The sequence below is a fragment of the Rattus rattus genome, chromosome X (genome assembly GCF_011064425.1).
Source record: "Rattus rattus isolate New Zealand chromosome X, Rrattus_CSIRO_v1, whole genome shotgun sequence".
NCBI classification, from domain to species: Eukaryota; Metazoa; Chordata; class Mammalia; order Rodentia; family Muridae; genus Rattus; species Rattus rattus.
In genome coordinates, this window is record NC_046172.1 from 92345881 (window position 1) to 92367810 (window position 21930).

Consider the following 21930-nt stretch of genomic DNA (forward strand, 5'->3'; position numbering starts at 1 on the left):
GCACATGTAACTACAGCTTTTTCTCTTTGAGTAGTCTGAACTCATGTCCTAGCCATCTCTGTGCTTAGAGCCTAACTCCTAGAAGGGGCATGTTCACTGTCTAGTAACTGGATAAATCAAACCAATGTCATACCTGAGAAAAGCATCCAGAGCTCTCCTCTTAAAGTCTCTGGAATCCCTCTTACAACCAGGTCTCGAGTCTTCTTTGTCCGGAACATGCTAACCCCACGGCCACATTCTGAAAATAAGATGTTCCATGATTGTTCCTTCATCTTTTCCTTCAACTGGAACCAGAAAAGCAAGACACATCAACAGTGAAAAATAATTTCTTTAAAATGACTTCTTCATTCTGTTTACCATGAAATAATATAATGCAGAGCAAAGACTTAGAAAATCAAAAGTCATTCCCATTCTAAAGCACTGGACCCTTACAAAATCTTAAACCCAGGCAAACCTAACAGTTTTTTTTCTTTTTTTTTCTTTTTTCTTCTTTTTCTTTTTTTCCAGAGCTGGGGACCAAACCCAGGGCCTTGCGCTTGCTAGGCAAGCGCTCTACCACTGAGCTAAATCCCCAACCCCTCAAACCTAACAGTTTTAATGTACTATAATTACTAGTTAAACTCTTCAAAGTTGCCAGAGTCTAACACCTTGGAGGTAAAAACTTTGAACCATCGTTCTTCCCCAATCAATTCCACTTTAGCACAGACTATTAGAAATCCATGCAAAGAAACCTTGATATCCAACAGTCCTCTTTATCTTCACCACTGACGATAGTCTGAGTGTTTCAGAACCAAGCAAGGTATGCTGCAAACCTCAAAAGGAACACTTTCTGTTCTCATACCCGTGGGCCACAAGCCTTTTTGTGGTCAAATAAACCTTTCACAGGGGTCAATTAAGACCATCAGAAAGCACAGAAATTGACATTATTTTTCATAATAGTAGCAGAATGACAATTATGAAGTAGCAATGGAAATAATTAATTTCATGGGTGGAGTCAGCACAACATGAAGATCTATATTAAAGAATTGCAACAGTGCTAGAACCAATGACCCGCTCTGCTTTCAAATTTCATCAACGTTTCATCAACAGCTCTGATCAATAGAATTAAGGATTTTGTTTCCTTACCATTTTAGAATCAAGATTTTCCAAATTTTGAGGGTGAAATACTGTCATTAAGGCTTCAGTGTTCACAGTTTTACTGCATTCCTTTGGAAATGTCAAAGGTTGTTCCTCAAAATTCTTAGATGGGCCTGTAGAGTCAGAACTAATAGCAACCTGAAAAGAAAAGTCAGAGTGTGACTGTCAAATGCTGTTCGCATGTTTCAGAAAGAAAAATGTGTTGAAATGGAGGAGAAGTGGATCTGGGGAAGGGAAATGAGTGGAATGGTGGGACTTGGAGACAGGAAGGAGGGAATTATGGTCAGGATGTAATTATATGAGAGAAAATTTTAAAAAAGAAAAAAGTCTTAATGTTCGGTCTGTCATTTATAAGCCAAAATTTAATGATATATTAAATATTAAAGAAACATTGCTTAATTTTTTGTCAAAATTGAGTTTGTCAACAAAGTGGCCTCTAATAACAGAGCAAAAGGAAGAGAATTGGAAGTACACTGTGTTCTTGGTGGCCTGGCTGGCTGCTCATATAGCATTTTATACTATATTACTTCTATACTTTAACCCAAATGGAACCCTTGACTTTTAATCTTTCCCTCTTTAAATCCCTTCTTTGGAGATTTAATGAGATGTCAGTTTGTTCCACTGCAAAAAGAGAGACCACGCCTGTTTGGCAAGAGTACAAGTTTGTTTACTTAATTTATTGGTGTGTGGAGAACAAACCAAGTATCTCAACCTTGCAGGACAAACACTCACCCACAGGCTACACCACAAGCTCTCAAGGACAAACTTTGGGGGCTCCATAGGCATGGAGTCAAACCTGGCTCTCTAAGTAAGGGAAGCTAAGAAACAAACTATTAAATACAAATCAGCCATAATATGCAGGCTTTAGATATATTTCATTTTCAGTTTTGATACATGACAAGACAATTCTGAAAACAAGATCTAGCTTCTAGGCAAAAGATAAAAGCCAGAGCCACTATTAGTAAATTAGCAAAACCAGAGGGCACAACTAATGAGCCATTTCGTAAGATATCATAGAGACCGAGTTGGTGCTCCTTAGACGTTTTCTCTACAAACACTGTAACAACTCTTTCTGTAAAACATAAGAAAAGAGTAACCTTGTCTAGGAGGTCAAGAAAACCGAGACTTGGAGTATGATGTTGGTTTAATAGAAAGTAGAAAGTTATTTAAAAGAATTCATAAGAAGCCCACATAATTTTTAAAGGAACTATTTGTAGGTTGAATGGAAAGAATTTAGAGAGCACAAATGGAAAATAAGTAATAGGTAAAAGAAAGGAAGAGATAGCAAATAAAAATATTCGGCATCATATGACATTACTAAATGCACTTTTTTATTTGATATTTTTATTTACATTTCAGATGTTATTCCCTTTCCCTGTTTGCAGACCAGAAGCCCCCTATCTCATCCCATTCCCTTCTTCTAAAGGGTATTCCCCCTCCGCAACTACCCGCCTTGACACACCACCTGATATTAGCCTGCACTGGGGGTGGGGTCCAGCTGTAGCAGGACCAAGGGCTTTTCCTCCCATTGGTGCCCAACAAGGCCATCCTCTGCTACATATGCAGCTGGAGCCATGGGTCTGTCCATGTGTAATCAATCATTCAGTAGTGGTTTAGTCCCTGGAAGCTCTGGTTGGTTGGCATTGTTTTTATGGGGTTGCAAGCCCCTTCAGCTCCTTCAATCCTTTTCTAACTCCTCAATGAGGACCCCATTCTCAGTCCAATGGTTTGCTGCTAGCATTGTCTCTGTGTTTGGCAAGTTCTGGCTCCTGTCAGCATGCATTTCTTGGCTTCATCAATATTATCTAGTTTTTGGTGGCTGTGTATAAATGAGCTGTATACCAATCTGGGGCATGCTCTGAATGGCCATTCCTTCAGTCTCTGCTCCATATCCCCTGCTATGAATATTTTTGTTCCCCCTTTTAGGAAGGACTGAAACATCCACACTTTGGTCATCCTTCTTCTTGAGTTTCATGTGGTCTGTGGATTTTTATCTTGGGTAATTCGAACTTTTGTGATAATATCCACTTATCAATGAGTGCAAACCAAGTGTGTTTTTCTGTGATTAGGTTACCTCACTCAGGCTATTTTCCAGTTCAATCCATTTGCCTATGAATTGTTGCCTCAGTCTCTTGAGTACTAGGATTACAAGCGTGCATTGCTACGCCCAGTTTTCAGTATTGATTCATCTATCCTAAGTTATTTCTATTTCCATGTGATTTTTATTACCTCTGTTTTGACTTTTATGACATATCATTTACCTAAGCTTCTGAAAATTAACTATCCCAGAGATCTTAAATGATTTAAAAGAAAAATCATTTGACCCCTTAAATTTTACGAGCTTAAGAAAGATAGATAATGCCCATGGCTGAGGTAGATAGAAAGTAACACCTTCTTTGTAAATATAGATAGAAAATGCAGGCTGAATCTCAAGTAATGAACCACCATATGACCAAGGCAGCAATTATTGATAATAATACTCACACTACTGGAAAAATATTTTAGAGGAAGTAAAACAAAAAAGCTCATGACAAAACCCTAAATACAAATTTACAAGAGCAACTGCAAGTATTTTAGTTGTATTTGTAACTGCCTCTGAAGTGTTCATAAAAATCACATTCACCTACAGTGACAGTGGCTTGAAACAAGTGAATATTGGAATCGTTACATGAGTGCAGTGAAGTGGACTATTTAAGCAACAAAGCTTAATTCTTGTCAATTATGTTTTTTCTCCCCTGACCTTTACTTCATGGCTATAGCATTTCTAAGCAGCACTGATTTGGTGCTCATAATTACATAAGGAATAAACTTGGCACTCAGACATTTTGTTGCCTGAACAAAATCCACTCCCATCTAGAAAGTAACATAAGTTATTTTTTGACAAGTACACTTCAACCTGTCTTATCCTTTTTTTTTCTGTATCAAGTGCTGAAATAGGATGTGTCCAAGGAAATAGGATGTGTCTTTAACAGTGAAGGAAATGTAGGGCAAAGGTTAATATTTCTTTGTGTATAACCTTTGTTTAAAGTAATAGACTTAAAATGTCTTACAATCAGCACAATCAGTAGTGATTGGGAAACAGAGTTGAGCTGTAAAATAAAAAAAAGACAAAATGTACAAAGAAATACTTCTTTCAAATACAAGAAACTTATTGTAAATGGCATCTTATTCACAGCGACAACTTAAAATAGATTGCTAATTTTATTTCTAACAAAATTTCTGGTTTCCTAATAAATCTGCTCCCCTTGAGCTAAGATACCTAGTTGTAATTGTAGTCACAGAAAATGCTCCTTCTTATTCTTTAAAAAATTACATTTTTAGTGTATGTGCTGTGTGTGTGTGTGTGTGTGTGTGTGTGTGTGTGTGTGTGTATGTGCTGTGTGTGTGTGTGCAGATCAAGGGATGACTTGCTGGAGTCAGGTCTTCTTTTCCATCGAGGATCAAGACCAGGTTGTCAGGCTTGATGGAAAATGCTTTTACCTGATAAGGGTTGTCTCTGGTTCATATTCCCTTATTTTTATGGCAAACAAAATCAAACACACACACACACACACACACACACACACACACACACACACACTGATTTAGAGTCACTTAGTACTAGGAAAACTGTTCCTTTCAGAAGCCATGATTTACAAAATAAATAACCCAGTGCGGCTAAGGAACTGCGGAACAGCCTGGGACAGGATCCTTCCGGTCTCCATCTGCACCCAGAGCAAAGGCTGTCACACAGCCCTCTGGAACCAAAACCTGCCTAGAGTAAGCTGGTCTCCCAGGACTGTTCTCGTTATTAAGCCCCCAAGTGAGACCCCACTTTCGCTCCACTAATTGTCCAAAGAGGCACCCACCAGGAGCACAAAGGGCACAGGAACTATGGAGCAGTTTGGGCCAGAATCCTTCCAGGCTCCATACCTGTCCAGAGCTAAGGATGTTCTACAGCCCTCCAGATCCAAAGCCTGCCCAGAGAGCTAGTCTCCAAGGAGTGCTCTCACTCCTAAGATCACAAGGTCACAGGCCCAGAGTAGGGACAAGCTCCAGTCAGAGACAGCAAGACCAACTAACATCAGACATAAGTCAAAGGCATAGGGCAAGGACAAGAAACTAAGCAACAGAAACCAAGAATACTTGGCATCATCAGAACTCAGTTCTCCCACCACAGCAAATACTGGATACCCCAACTCACTGGAAAGAAAGAAGTGGATTTAAAATCACATCTTATGATGTTGATAGAGGACTTTAAGAAGGACATAAATAACTCCCTTAAAGAAATACAGGACAACACAGGTAAATAAGTAGAAGCCCTTAAAGAGGAAACACAAAAATCCATTAAAGAGTTACAGGAAAAAAACCAAACAGGTGAAAGAAATGAACAAAACCATCCAGGATCTAAAAATGGAAATAGAAACAATTAAGAAATCACAAAGAGAGACAACCCTAGAGATAGAAGACTTAGGAAAGAGATCAGGAGTCAGATACAAGCATCACCAACAGAATACAAGAGATGGAAGAGAGAATATCAGGGACAGAAGATACCATAGAAAACACTGATACAATAGTCAAAGGAAATGAAAAATGCAAAAAGCTCCTAACCCAAAACTTCCAGGAAATCCAGGACTCAATGAGAAGATCAAACCTAAGGATAATAGGTATAGAAGAGAGTGAAAGACTCCCACCTAAAGGACCAGTAAATATCTTCAACAAAATAATAGAAGAAAATTTCCCTAACCTAAAGAAAGAAATGCCCATAAGCACACAAGAAGCCTACAGAACTCCAAAAGATTGGACCAGAAAAAAAATTCCTCCTGTCACTTAATAGTCAAGACACCAAATACACAAAACAAAGAAAGAATATTAAAAGCAGTAAGGGAAAAAGGTCAAGTAACATAAAGGCAGACCTATCAGAATCACACCAGATTTTCACCAGAGACTATGAAAGCCAGAAGATCCTGGACAGATGTCATACAGTCATGAAGGGAACACAAATGGCATCCCAGGCTACTATATCCAGCAAAACTCTCAATTAACATAGATGGAGAAACCAAGCTATTTCATGAGAAAACCAAATTTACACAATATCTTTCTACAAATACAGCCCTACAAAGGATAATAGATGGAAAACTCCAACAAAAGGAGGAAAAATACACCCTAGAAAAAGCAAAAAAATTAATCTTCTTTCAGTAAACCCAAAAGATAGCCATGCAAACATAATTCCACCTCTAACAACAAAAATAATGGGAAACAACAATCATTATTTCTTAATATCTGTTAACTTCAATGGGCTCAATATCCTCAAGAAAAGGACATAGACTTAACAGATTAGATATAGAAACAGGACCAAGCTTTTTGCTGCATACAGGAAACACACCTCAGAGACAAAGACAGACACTGCCTTTGAGTAAAAGGCTGGAAAACAATTTCCCAAGCAAATGGTTCCAATAAAAAAGCTGGAGTAACTGTTCTAATATCTAATAAAATCAACTTTGAACCAAAAGTTATCAAAAAAAAGATAAGGAAGGAAACTTCACATTCATCAAAGGAAAAATCTACTAAGATCACCTCTAAATTCTGAACATCTATGCTCCAAAGGCAAGAGCACCCACATTCATAAAAGAAACTTTACTAAAGATCAAATCATACATTGCATCACACACAATAATAGTGGGAGATTTCAACACCCCTCTCTCATCAATGGACAGATCATGGAAACAGAAAACAAACACAGACACCAGGAAACTTAAAAAAGTTTATAACCAAATGGATTTAACAGATATCTATAGACATTCCATCCTAAATGCAATCAAAACAACCTTTTCTCCTCACACCCAGTAATGGCAATCAAAACTCAGGTGACAGCAGATTCTAGCAAGGATGTGGAGAAAAGAACACTCCTCCATTGTTGGTGGGATTGCAGACTGGTACAACCATTCTGGAATCAGTCTGGATACTCAGAAAATTGGACATTCACATCTAGGATCACTAACCTCTCTTGAATATTCCCAAAAGATGCCTTTAAAAAAAAAACACGTGCTCCACTATGTTCATAGCAGCCTTATTTAATTCAAGCTGGAAAAAGCAGATGCCCCTTCAACAGAGGAATGGATACAGAAAATGTGGTACATCTACACAATGGAATATTACTCAATATCAAAAACAATGACTTTATAAATTCAACCCAAATGGTAGGAACTGGAAAATATCTCATCCTGAGTGGGGTAACAATACAGAAAAACACAGTGCACTCATTGATAAGTGGCTATTAGCCCAAATGCTTAATTACCCTAGATGCCTAGAACAAATGAAACTCAAGATGGATGATCAAAATGCGAATGCTTCCTCCTTCTTTAAAAAGAACAAGAATACCCTTGGCAGGAATAGAGAGGCTAAGATTAAAACAGACACAGAAGGAACACCCATTCAGAGCCTGCCCCACATGTGGCCCATGCATATACAGCCATCCAATTAGACCAGATGGATGAAGCAAAAGTGCAGGCCGATAAGGGAGCGGATGTAGATCTCGAGAGGCAGCCAGAATACAGCAAACACAGGCGTATGCCAGCAGCAAACCACTGATTTGAGAATAGGACCCCGTTGAAGGAATCAGAAAAGAACTGGAAGAGCTTTGAAGAACGAGGACCCCATATGTACAACAATGCCAAAAACAACCAAGGCTTCAGGGACTAAGCCACTCATTAAAGACTATGCATGGACTGACCCTGGACTCTCTGACCTCATAGGTAGCAATGAATAGCCTAAGAGAGCACCAGTGGAAGGAAGCCCTGGGTCCTGCTAAAGACTGAACCCCCAGTGGGCTAGATTGTTGGGGGAGGCAATGGGGGAGGATGGGAGGAATACCCATAAAGAAAAGGGAGGGAGGGATGTTTGCCTGGGCAAGGGAAAGGGAATAACACTTTTCGAAATGTATATAAAAATACTCAAGTTAATAAAAAAAACATTCCATCCTAAAACAAAGAATACCTTCTTCTCAGCACTTTATTGTACCTTCTCCAAAATTGACCACATAATTGGTCACAAAACAGGCCTCAACAGATATAAGAAGATTGAAATAATCCCATGCGTCCTATCAGATCACCACAGACTAAGGCTGGTCTTCAATAACAACAAAAATGACAGAACACCCACATATACATGGAAGTTAGATAACACTCTAATCAATGACAAATTGGTCAAGGAAGAAATAACGAAAGCAATGAAAGACTTTAGAACTTAATGAAAATGAAGGCACAACATACCCAAACTTATGGGATATAATGAAAACAGTGCTAAGAGGAAAACTCATAGCTCTGAGTGCCTCCAAAAAGAAACAAGAGAGAGCATACACTAGCTGCTTGACAGAACACATGTAATCTCTATAACAAAAAGAAGCAAACACACACAAGAGGAGTAGACAGGAGGAAATAATCAAACTCAGGGATCAAATCAACCAAGTAGAAACAAAAAGAACAAAGAATGAACAAAATGAGGAGCTGGTCCTTTGAGAAAATAAACAAGATAGATAAACCCTTAGCCAGACTAACCAGAGGGCACAGAGGCGGTATCCAAATTAACAAAATCAGAAATGAAAAAGTAGACATAACAAGAGAACCTGAGGAAATTAAAAAAAAAAATCAGATCCTACTACAAAGGTCTAAACTTAACAAAACAGGAAAATCTGGAGGAAATGGACAATTTTCTAGACAGATACCATGTACCAAAGTTGAATGAAGATCAGATAAACCATCTAAACACTCCCACAATCCGTAAAAGAAATAAAACAGTCATTAAAGTCTCCCAACTGGGGTTAGGGATTTAGCTCAGCAGGTAGAAGCTTGCCTATGGCGCAAAAGCCCTGGGTTAGGTCCCCAGCTCAAAAAAAAAAAAAAAAAAAAAAAAAAAAAGTCTCCCAACTGAAAAAAGTCCAGGGCCAGATGGATTTAGTGCAGCATTCTATCAGACCTTCATAGAAGACCTCATACCAATACTGTTCATAGTATTCCACAAAATAGAAACAGAAGGAGCACTACCAATTCCTTCTATGAAGCCACAATTACTCTTATACCTAAACTACACAAAGACCCAACAAAGAAAGAGAACTTCAGACCAATTTCCCTTATGAATATCGACGCAAAAATACTCAATAAAATTCTTGCAAACCGAATCCAAGAACACATTAAAATGATCATCCATCATGATCAAGTAGGCTTCATCCCAGGGATGCTGGGATGGTTCAATATTCATAAATTCATCAATGTAATCCACTATGTAAACATACTCAAAGAAAAAAACCTATGTGATCATCTCATTAGATATACTGAAAAGCATTTGACAAAATTCAACACCTTCATGATAAAAGTCCTGGAAAGATCAAGGAATAAGGTCCATACCTACACATAAGTAAAAAAAATAGACAACAAACCAGTAGTCAACATCAAACTAAATGGTGAGAAACTTGAAGCAATCCCACAAAGTCAGGGACTAGAAAAGGATAATACTTGAAGTCCTAGCCAGAGCAATCAGACAACAAAAGGAGGTGAAAGGGATACAAATTGGAAAGGAAGAAGTCAAAATATCACTATTTGCAGATGATATGATAGTATACTTAATCAACCCCAAAAGTTCCACCAGAAAACTCCTACATCTACTAAACAACTTCAGCAAAGTGGCTGGATATAAAATTAACTGAAGCAAATCAGTAGCTTTCCTCTACTCAAAGGATAAACAAGCTGAGAAAGAAATTAGGGAAATGACACCTGTCACAATAGTCACAAATTATATAACATACGTTGGTGTGACTCTATCCAAGCAAGTGGGAGATCTCTATGACAAGATATTCAAGTCTCTGAAGAAAGAATTTGAAGAAAAGCTCTGAAGATGGAAAGATCTCCAATGCTCATGGATTGGCAGGATTAATATTATAATAGTGGCCATCTTGACAAAAGCAATCTATAGATTCAATGCAATTCCCATGAAAATTTCAACTCAATTCTTCACAGAGTTAGAAAACAATTTAAATTCATTTGGAATAACAAAAAATCCCAGGATAGTAAAAACTATCCTCAACAATAAAAGAACTTCTGAGGGAATCATCATCCCTGACCTCAAGCTGTATTACAGAGCAATAGTGATAAATAAAAAAAAGTGTATGGTATTGGTACAGAGACAGGCAGGTAGAAGATCAATGAAATAGAATCAAAGACCCAGAAATAAACCCACATACCTACGGTCACTTGATCTTTGACAAAGGAGCTAAAACCATACAGTGGAAAAAAGATATAATTTTCAACAAATGGTGGTGGTTCAACTGGAGGTCATCATGTAGAAGAATGCAAATTGACCCATTTCTATCTCCTTGTACAAAGCTCAAGTCCAAGTAGATCATGGACCTCCACATTAAGCCAGATACCCTGAAACTAATAGAAGAAAAAGTGAACACATGGGCACAAGGGAAAATTTCCTGAACAGAACACCAATGCCTTATGCTCTAAGATCAAGCATCAACAAATAGGACCTCATAAAATTGCAAAGCTTCTGTAAGGCAAAGGACACTGTCAATAGGACAAAATGGTAACCAACAAATTGTGAAAAGATCTTTACCAATCCTACATCTGATAGAGGGCTAATATCCAATATATACAAAGAGCTCAGGAAGTTAGACACCAGAGAACCAAATAACTCTTTCAAAAAATGGGGTATAGAGCTAAACAAATAATTCTCAACTGAGGAAAATCGAATGGCTGAGAATAAAAATATGTTCAACATCCTTAGTCATCAGGGAAATGCAAATCAAAACAACCCTGAGATTCCACTTCATACCAATCAGAGTGGTTAAGGTCAAAAACTCAGTTGACAGTAGATGCAAGGATGTGGAGAATGTGGAACACTTCTCCACTGTTGGTGGGATTGCAAGCTGGTACAACCACTTTGGAAATCAGTCTGGAGGTTCCTCACAAAAGGATCCAGCTATACCACTCCTGGGCATATACCCAAAAGATGCCCCAACATAAAACAAGGACACATGTTCCACTATGTTCACAGCAGCCTAATTTATAATAGCCAGAAGCTGGAAAGAACCCAGATGCCCTTCAACAGAGGAATGGATATGGAAAATGTGGTACATTTACACAGTGGACTACTACTCAGCTATCAAAAACAATGACTTCATAAAATTTTTGGGCAAATGGATGAAACTGGAAAATATCATCCTGAGTAAGGTAACCTAATCACAAAACAACACACATGGTATGCACTCTCTGATAAGTAGATATTATCCCTAAAGCTTGGAATACTCAAGAAACAGTTCATAGACCATACGAAGCTCAAGAAGAAGTAAGACCAAAATGGATGCTTCATTCCTTCTAAGAAGGGGGAACAAAATACTCATGGGAGGAAACACTGGGACAAAGAGCAAAACAGGGACTGAAGGAAAGGTTATCCAGAGACTGCCCCGCCTGGGGATCCAGCCCATATACATACAGCTACCAAACCCAGAAAATATTGCTGATACCAAGAATTGCATGCTGAGAGGAGCCTGACATAGCTGTCTCCTAAGAGTCTCAACCATAGTGTGACAAATACAGAGGCAAATGCTAGCAGCAAACCACTGAACTGAGAATTGGGTCCCCTTTGGATGAATTAGAGAAAGGATTGAAGGAGTTGAAGGAGCTTGCAACCCCATAAGAACAACGATGCCAACCAACCAGAGCTACCAGAGACTAAATCACCAGCCAAAGAGTACACATGGAGTGACCCATGTCTCCAGCTGCATATGTAGCAGAGGATGGCATTGTTTTCTATCAATAGGAGAAGTCCTTGGTCCTATACAAGCTCAGTGTAGGCGAACTCCAGGGCTTTGAGGTGGGAGTGGGTCGGTGGGAGTGACCAGAACCAGGGGGAGGAGGAGGGGGGAAGGGACGTGGGAAAGGGGATAACATTTGAAATGTAAATACATAAAAAAGAAAGTCACTCAGGGTGTCAGAAAAAGAAGACGTGTAATAAAAATTAATAAAAGCTGATGGTATCATGCTTTCCAGAAGAGAATAAAGCTCTGAATGACAGCCTCCTACTGCACAGCATTGGCATTTCCTATCCCTGACTATCCTTTCATTAAAAAGATGAATATTGGCCAAGAGTTCTGGCTGCTCTACACAGGACCTAACTTCAATTTCCAGAACCCACATGGCAGGTCAAAACTGTCTGTAACTCCTGTTTAAGGGGTTTTGATACCCTCAGGGCAATGCACATACACAAAAGAATATTAATTGAATTATGTTTTAAAAAACAGTTTGGGATACTTCCCTAAATTTATTGGTTATGGTTATTCTAGAGGCCATCTAAAAATATCGGCTATACCCACTGTTCGTGATCATCACAAGAACTTGATGCTAAGAATGCTATTGGTGAATACCACATAGTTTTGTTCACAGCCAGGAAGAATTAAATTGGTACTGCCCAGGGAGCTGCCCCCAGATTGCTACCTTTCAAAAGTATCAATATCAGGCTGCTGGGGAGAAATATGTCAATAGTTTCATGTAGCTATGAACTCTGGGATTATCCCTGGGCACAGTATTGTCACAAATATTGCAGGGGTGACCAACTGCTTTCTGATGGGATTTAAAGCCCGCTCCACAAGAAGTAACTATACGTCTAGTACTGTAAGGCTCACAAAGAACCCATGGTTGGAGAAGCTCACAGGTTCCTATTACTATTACTTTGCTGAATGAATGACATATCAGGCTGCCCTCTAAACACATATTCTCATACGTATAGATTAATACAGCTCTCAGCCCACATCAAAGAAGCCTCTTTGTGCAGTGGACAGAGATAATTCAGAAACTCACAACTGGTAAAAATGCAGAGAACAAGTGTTTCCGCAGTCACCAGCTATAAATGAGACATAAATATCATATCCCCTTTCCCCATGGCTCAGCCATCTTAGAAGAGGGAGAAGAAAGATTTTAAGAGCTAGAGGTTACGGGAGGATGCAGGAGAAACTGTCTTCTAGGCATGACAGAACCACTCTGTGCAATGGTAACTAACAGCAGCTGTAGGTACCTGCACAAGGCTTGAGTAACATCAAGCCAGTCAACATTCTAGCATGAAATGGGGGAAAGGCTCATGAGACCCCGCGTCTAGCTGAGGAGCTATGGAAAGTTGATGGTTTCTGAGGGAGGGAGAGTCAGTTTTCTTTAAGAGTGTGGCCACTGGTATGAGTACTATGCACCAGCCAAGGACTCCACATCCATTCACATGTGAGCAGCATGAATTAGATTAGGAAGGGCGTTTTAAAAAAAGGGAAACCCTAAAGTTGGGAGGTAATTTGGGAGGAGTAAGAAGGAGAAGTAAGAGTGACTATGTCAAAATATACTGTATGCATATGTGGAGTCCTCAAATAATAAAATAGATCAATCATAGAAATAAAACTGTCCTTGACAGAAATAAACCTCCTTTGTTTGTTTGTTTTAAATATGGATTCAATCCAGGGATAGAAGCATGCGATAAAAAAGCAGTAATCCTGAGCCATATCTCTAGCTTGTTGTTTTTTTTTAATTGTTTTTAACTTTGTAAACACTTTATTTTGAAAAAATTCTATTATTCTAATTTACTAATACTAACACCAGCTCTGTTTTGACTGTTTTTTTCTTTAATCCTTTTTTAAAGTCCAGTCGTTATCCCCCTCAAGTTCAGCCCTCCAACTGTTCCTCATCCCATTCCTCCTCCCCCCCTCAAAGAGGCCCAACTAGCAGCTGACTGACAGAAGCAGATACTTATACCCAACCAATGGTCTAAAGTCAGGACCCCTGTGGTTGAATTACGGAATGGCTAGAAGTTGAGGAGGAGGGCGGTCCTATAGGAAGACCATCAGCCCTTTTATTTTTTAATTCCCTTAGTTACTTAGGCTGTGCTTAAACATGTAACCTTCCTGCCTCAGCCTCCCAGGTAGCTGGGGTTATAGGTCCTGGCACTATCAGCTTTTATTTGCAATTCTAGCATTAGGCAACATCAATATGTCAAGTAGAACACATGTTCCCAGAACTTAATACTTACAACCTAAAAACTTAGAAATTCAGACAAAACCAAGAACTAATTACACATGCTTTGATAATCTGTAGAAAATATTTGCCCTATCTAAACATGTTAAGGCATAAATCCAATTCTACTTTTCTGGACCTTCTATAGCAGTGGTTCTCAACCTTCCCTTTTTTTTTTTTTTTTTTTGGTTCTTTTTTTTTTTTGGGCTGGGGACCGAACCAGGCAAGCGGCTACCACTGAGCTAAATCCCCATCCCTGGTTCTCAACCTTCCTAATGCTAGACCCACTATTAGTTCCTCACATCGTGGTGACCCCAACCATACAATTATTTGCATTTACTACTTCAAAAGTGTAATTTTTGCTACTGTTATGAATTAATGTAAACATCATGTTTTCCAATGATCCTAGCAACCACTGTAAGAAAGGGTCATTAATCCCCCCAAAGGGTGATGACCTACAGGTGGAGAACCACTGTCTTATGATTCATTTGTAATGCAATTTAAAATAAAGGGATCTCTGATAGTGCTTTCTAGTCTTGGGACCACTTGCCTCATGCTAAGCTAAAAGAGCCCAACTTTCCTATACTTAGTAGCTTGGAATCTTATCTAGTAATATTTATTATACACATCAAAAACAGTTGGTCCAGATTTTATAAAACCTCTTCATGTGCCCATGTTTTAGTGTAACTTATTAAACTGTAGAACATGGTAATTGATACCTAGTTAAAATTTGGACAGAGCTGGTGCTTATGCATAATCCCAATTATTTCTGGAAGGTTTTGTCCTTTGTAACATATTTTATGTCCTCACAGGCCCTATGACATGGGAAAAACTTCCTGAAGTCCTTTCTGGCCTCAGATTCAGACAAGTTGATTTAGACTCTAAGATTTAGATTTTAAAAGTTTTATTGTATAAAAGTCACTGAGTTTGTTAAAATTACATAATGCACTTTTGTCATTGTTTAGGTAAGTTTCCTATAGCTATAAACAATGAAGCGACAACTTCTGTTATTTAGAATTCAAATGTACTGGCAATTTTTTAATGCTAGGTATTTAATGCCGGACACTATCCATGCTAAATAAATGGTCCATACCATTGAGATATATCCCTAGTCCTTAGCTCTTGTTTTAGAAAGCTTTCTCTTCACTAATTTTTATGATGTCCTACAGATATAGCAGGGTATACAGAGATAATACTAAAAGGGGTCAAAATTCTTCACCATTGCTAAGATGAAAACCTTCAGTTATGGGTCAGTAAAATGGCTCGGTAGCTAAAGAAAGCTGCTGTCAGGCTGAGTCCACTCACCAGGACACATATGGTGGGAGCTAAGAACTGACTTCTACAAGTTGTCCTATACTGACAATCTCTCAGTCTCTCTCTCTCTCTCTCTTAAAATCACTGAAAATAAAACATGAGAATTCAAAAATATATTTCCATGCAAGCTCTTATACTAATTAGTATATTCTGAACATCTTTACACTAAAGCCTCTGAAATGAGAAAGAACTAGACATCCTTAGCATTTTGATGCATCTAGAAATGGTGAACATTTAAAACAAAATCTTTCCTTGACACTCATCCACCAAAGACATGTGAGGCTTCCAAGAAAATTTATAGTGGGACATGAAAGGAAAGTGGAGGATACTCAGAATAAATACTGGATCTAGACTAAACCTAAGATTTAAAAAAAGGGTAGGACAGATTTGACAGAAGCAAGAATGTGGAACTATTAAGAGATTAATTATCAAGACTAGTTAAATTTTACTTGTGTTTTTGCATTAGGGCTAAGGAATATTCTGGCTAAAATATTCTAAAAAATATGTGAATAGAAAATATGGGCAAGAAAAAGTTCTTCATGGCCTACATAAAGATTCTGAATCTGGGACCGAGATGACACATATATTTAAATACTGAGGTTTATTGAAGGGAAGGCTTAGTCTACCAATACTACATTATAAATGAATTAGCATATTATTTAGTCTTCATTCCCCAGTGATAAAGGGCCTTATATGTCAATCTAAAGAAAATAATGCAACCTGAAATATCAATTTTGATTATTTACACATGAATCTTTAATTAAAAATAAATTGTTAAGTTTGGTACAATTTTTAAATATGTAAAAACACAGAACTCCTGGATTCAGAGTGGAAAATTCATTTGAATTCAATCTGTCAATCCATCTACATTTTCTTGAAAAATATACTAAAAATAAAAACCAGGTTTCTAACTACACTTTGTTCAGAATATTTATTATCTCTAACATTTTTATAACTTAGAACTTTCAGCAATATCATTGTGTATATTTAAAAATTAGAATTATTATTGCTACACTTGTGTGTCTGTGTACAGGTATGTATGTACAGAAAACATAGGTCAACTCTCTGGACTTATTTTCTTCTTTCATCCTTCCTTGGTTCTGGGAATCAAATTTAGGTTGCAGGGCTTGTGTGGCAAGTGCTTTTACATGCTAAGTCATCTCACCATCCCCCTTCCCTAAGATTTTCCTAATAAATGCCTACGTCACTGTTTTGCCTCGGACAAAATTATGTTAATAAAGGTGAACAATTAGGTATTAAAAATATTTAATCTTGTTTAAAACTTCTATCTCGGGGTTGGGCATTTAGCTCAGTGGTAGAGCACTTGCCTAGCAAACGCAAGACCCTGGGTTCAGTCCCCAGCTCCGAAAAAAAGAAAAAAAAAACTTCTATCTCTATAGCAATAAAAAGAAAATGTTTACTCTTTGTCATTTTATGTGTGTTTGCCTGCATGTTATGTACGTGCACCATGTGCATGCAATAACCACAGAGATCTGAAGACGCATCAGATACCCTGCAACCAGGGTTATAGGTGGTTATGAGCTGCCCAATGCAAGTGCAGACATCGAGAGCCACTGTAAGAGCAGTCTGCACTCTTAACCACTGAGTCTTGTCATCAGTCCCAATAAGAGACAAATAATCAAGGTTCTAAAATATAGATTAAAGTCAAGGAGGAATATACAAGAGTGTTATTGAAAAGATAAAAGCAAAGATAAATTATAATATTTCTTGTTAATTAGTTCCTAAACACATTAAACCCCTTAATTTTTACTTCAGCACATATTTAGAGTATATAATTTCTTTAGACTTAGGCTTTTACAATAAGACAGACAGATATAAACAGGAAAATTATCATAGATTCCTTTTGGAAGACCAGACTATTCTAAAGACAAAGCTGTCCTTCAAAACTATGTTATTGCCATAGAGTTTACCTCTGTGCTACCATCATCTTGAGTTGAAGCTCCCCGGCACTTGAGCCTGAGCTTTGCCACCAGTTGCTCAAAGTCTTTAACCTCATTGAAACGAAAAGCTGTTTTTCCTTTGATGCTAATGACGACGGATCTGCTGGAGACATCAGTTTTATCTACAGCTAAGACCTGGGGAGTAAAAGAGAAAGAAGTCAATCACATTTTCTCCTAGTGCTGACATTCAGATATGTGCTTGCTTTACTCTGTCATGGCTGACAGTTTTGGTCTGTAGTATGACGCGCTAAGAGACTTGCAAATAGGAATCGTGCTAATGATCACCCACAACTCCTCAGTTCAAGTTACTTTACTTTTCAAGAAAAAAGTTAAATTAGCATGGCCTCTAAAATTATCAAGTCAAATAAAACACTCAGTGATGAATACCAATTTTTGACTGACATTAAAGTTACCAATTCTATTCCTGATGACCAAATGCATCAAATGTGACAGCCTAAATTGTTATCCTAAGTCATCATCTCTTAAACTGTGAGTCATGATCCCTTTGAGGACAAATGACCCTTTCCATCGGGCTTACATATCAGATATCCAGCATATCAGATATTTAAATTATAATTCGCAAGAGCAGCGAAATTATAGTTATGAAGTATCAATGAAATAATGTTATGGTTGGAGGTCATCATAACAAGAGAAACTGCATTAAAGGATAGCAGCATAAGGAATGTTGAGAACCACTGCCCTAAATTTTTATCTACTTTTTAAAATTCCCCACTTTTTGCAAAGCTTTTCTAAAAGCAATCTCAAAATATCTTGTAAGCTAGTATTTTTAACTTGAAGAATAATTTTGTACTTAAATGATTTTTTTAAATTGCTAAAAGGATACATTTCCTGAGCCTTGTACTACTTCACAGATTTATAGGGCGTTCTATAAATTAAAAACTTATGAGTACCCAAATTTATATTACCTCTCGTAATGGAATGATAACACTACATAGATTCCCATCCTGGCTAGCAAAGCAAATATAGTTTTCTGAAATGCACATTTTTCCATGAGTACTGAAGTGGCTGAATGGTACCCATAAGAAACATTCATGTACTTCTTTCAAAGTTTCTTCTTTGGGTAGCCTAAAAAAGGCTTTGAATTGCTCACTGTGGGCTCGATATTCCAAACCTCTGTAGAAAAAAAAAGGAGGGAGGGGCTCAAGTGATAAATTCTAAAGTATGAATACAACAATAGTGTTTAACCTATATAAACTATAAAGCAGAAAGATTACATATTAAGTGGTATGCTCTTCAATGGAATTCTTAAATGGAAAAATAAATTAACATACAGATTCCTGATAAATTTCTTTTATTGTTTATTTTTCCAATTTCATTTTATTCAGATTAGGAGACCCAAAAGTTACACATATTATAGGTCTCAAAATGATTGATGTCTTAGGGGTGTTTTTCTGGAGAACTAGTATTATAATACATTAATAATACATTCCTATGGCTAAACCCAACCTTAGAATATAGTAATTACATATTTGGTTATTAGAAAATCAAGCAGCTATACAAATAAAATGAAATTTAATAATGAAAACTGGTGGCATTAAAGTTTAAAGAGGAAGAGCATATTATAAAGCAATATCAAGATTCAGTTAAACGAAAGTTTACATGACGGTTTAAAAACATCTAAAATTGGAGCAGAACAAAACAACACTGTTTGCACCATGCTGGGCAGAGGACTGGAGTTGATAAACAGATGCATCTTGTTAACTGACAGATAAATATATAAATACAAAGCTGTCACTCTAAATAGCATGGTTTTTCTAGAGGCACTAAATACCTTGTGCTAAGCAGCGATGCCGTCTGGAGTGGTGAGGAAATTATGCAAGTTCTAACTCAAAGCCAACACAACTGAAACTAAATTCAGCCTTCCTGCATCTCCAGTTTGAAAATGTAGTACTTCACTGTGTCTGGCAAAATAATCCCGATCTATATAACCAGAAACCCATGCACATTTTCACTCTACTTCAGTTGTAATTTGGTAGGTTGCTTCATTAGTAAACGGATGACTAATCACAGCCCATTCGCGTGAATAGAAAAAATTTCTGTGGCATATTATTACAAAATAAAACTGTATGCTGTGTTAAGCCCTAATTTTGCTGACATTTAAATTTTTCTGGAATAAAACACGAATGGATAGACACTAAATGTCTGCAATAGGGCTTCCTGATTGTTTACATTTTAGAGTGTATATTTATAAAGCAAACACAGGCAATGAAAACGCCCATTTAAAAATGTGACCTGAAGTCTTTCTTAGTTATTCTTAACTTACTAGAAAAAAATATTTAGACATATGACTTTCAATATGCTCAGTCAAAAATATATACAAAGACAAAAATTACTACATCTCATTTAAATACTCACTAATGGATAAACTCACTGATACGTGATCTCTTAGATCCTATTTTAAGGGAAATAAAAATTTAATTTTATAAATTTTGGATTTTTTCCTTTATTTTGTCTACTTTTATGTACGTGGGTGTTTTGTCTGTATGTGGGTCAGCATACCATGTGCATATAGTACCTGAAGTTGTCAAAAGAGGACATTGGATCCCCTGGGACTAGAGTTCCAGATGATAGTGAGCCACTATGTGGGTGCTAGAAATTGACCCCAGGTCTTTTGGAAGAGTAGCCAGTGCTCTTAACCATTGAACCATCTCTCCAACCCACAAGTTTTATATTTAATTAAAATATTATATCACCTTTCCCTCCAACTCCAAACCTTCCCATCCCCATCACCCTCTCAAATTCATGGCCTCTTGTATATGTTTGTATGAATGTATAGACACATGTATGGATAAATACATAAATACAACTTGCTGAGTCTGTTTAGTGTCACTTGTATACACATGATTTTAGGGCTGGACACTTGGCATTAGGTAACTGATTAGGGGCGCGGCCTTTCTAATCCTCTGTTTCTCAGCAGTCATTATTTATTTGTAATTCAAGCAAATGCCAGCAATATTGTAATATGAAGTGAATCTTTAAATTGCTTTCATTTATTTATGTGAATGTGAGTGTACCTGTATGAGCTTCTAGGAACCGTGTGCATGCAGGAGTCTGAGGAGGCCAGAGCATGTCAGATCCCCTGGAACAGGAGTTACAGGCAGTTGTTAACCACTGTATGGCTGCTGGAAATGAAACCCAGGTCCTGTGCAAGAGCAGACAGTGCTCTTACCTTCTGAGTCACCTCTGCACTTTACATTCTTAATGGCATAGTTCCGTTCATAAATCATAGAGATATGACTTTAGTAATAAAGTGTAAAAATTCACTTCATTATTCTAATTTCTAGAAAAGCAGACTCTCCAAGTAATCTTTACACATCTGAATTTTAGGAATAGTTTAAGTATCATATAAAATAACTACCTGATCAGGGCTAGGTAGGACACAACAAGCCTCCATAGCCCTTGTTCTAGCCTATCCAGACGACTTGATTAGGTCTCAAACTTTCCCAGTCTATCTCCTCATCTTCCTTGCCAAAAGCAGCTTGCACTAGCTATTTCTGGATCCTTTCCTTGCCTCCTTCCTGTTGGCAAGTTCCCTTCATTCAACTGTTTAAGTGTTGAGCAGAATGAAAGGCTCTGTTTGGTTTCAGCACACTGAATATAGTAATGAACAACGATCAGTCAGATACTGTTTTCTTCCTCCTTAAAGACAAGGTCTCCTTGTGTAGGCCAGGCTGGACTAGAACTAATTAATGATCCTCCTGCCTCAGCCTTCCAAGAGCTGGAATTCTGTACGCATGTCCCCATTTCCACCTAGTCAGATAGTTCTGATGTTGGCACTAATAATGATTAGTACTTCTGTAGTTCTTTTATATTTAATCACCACACATTCCACTCCTTTCTAATAGGGGTCCACAGAGGTAGGAACGCTAGAGGAGGAAACAGAAACCCTCAGTAATGATAACAGACAAATTTAGAGTTACCTAGCTGCATTAAAACCTATGCATTTCTGAAACTACTCTGTGCTGGCTACTTTTCTGTCAACTTGACACAGCTGAATTATCAGAGAAGAGGGGCCCTGAACTGAAAAAAAAATGGCTCCTTCAGACTGGGCTGTATGGAAGCCTGTCAGGCATTTTCTTAACTGGTGGCTGATGGAAGAGAACCACTCATTGTGGGTGGTACCATACCTCAGCAGGTGGTCCTGGGTTCTATAAGAAAGCAGGCTGAGCAAGCCTTGGGAAGCAAGCCAGTAAGAAGCACTCCTCAATGACCTCTGCTTCAGCTCCTGCCTCCAGGTTCCTGCCCTGTTACCCTGTTGGAGAACTCCTGTCCTGACTTCCTTTGATGAAGGCCAGTGATATGGAAGTGTTAGTCAAATAAACCCCTTTCTCCCCAAGTTTCTTTGATCATGGTGTGTCATTACAGCAACAGAAATCCTAAGACATGCTCTAATAAATCTTATTTAAAAAATAATTTCCAAACCTAACTTCTATTATCTCTTAAAATAAAATTTCATGGATGAGGAACAGTTC

The 21930-nt window shown here is 37.8% G+C and overlaps 2 protein-coding genes across 2 annotated transcripts in view; both read right to left on the reverse strand.

Moving 5' to 3' along the window:
• The window catches only part of LOC116888646 (collagen alpha-5(IV) chain-like), a 760537-nt gene that overhangs the window by 642262 nt on the left and 96345 nt on the right, over nt 1-21930 (reverse strand). The gene's annotated exons all lie outside the window — the stretch shown is intronic.
• The window catches only part of Tbc1d8b (TBC1 domain family member 8B), a 77623-nt gene that overhangs the window by 26769 nt on the left and 28924 nt on the right, over nt 1-21930 (reverse strand). The window contains exons 6-9 of the mRNA XM_032889938.1: nt 18364-18571; nt 17408-17572; nt 1126-1275; nt 134-284 (exon numbers count right to left, since the gene is read on the reverse strand). Of these exons, the coding sequence (XP_032745829.1) occupies nt 134-284; nt 1126-1275; nt 17408-17572; nt 18364-18571 (674 nt within the window). The remainder of the gene's footprint in view (nt 1-133; nt 285-1125; nt 1276-17407; nt 17573-18363; nt 18572-21930) is intronic.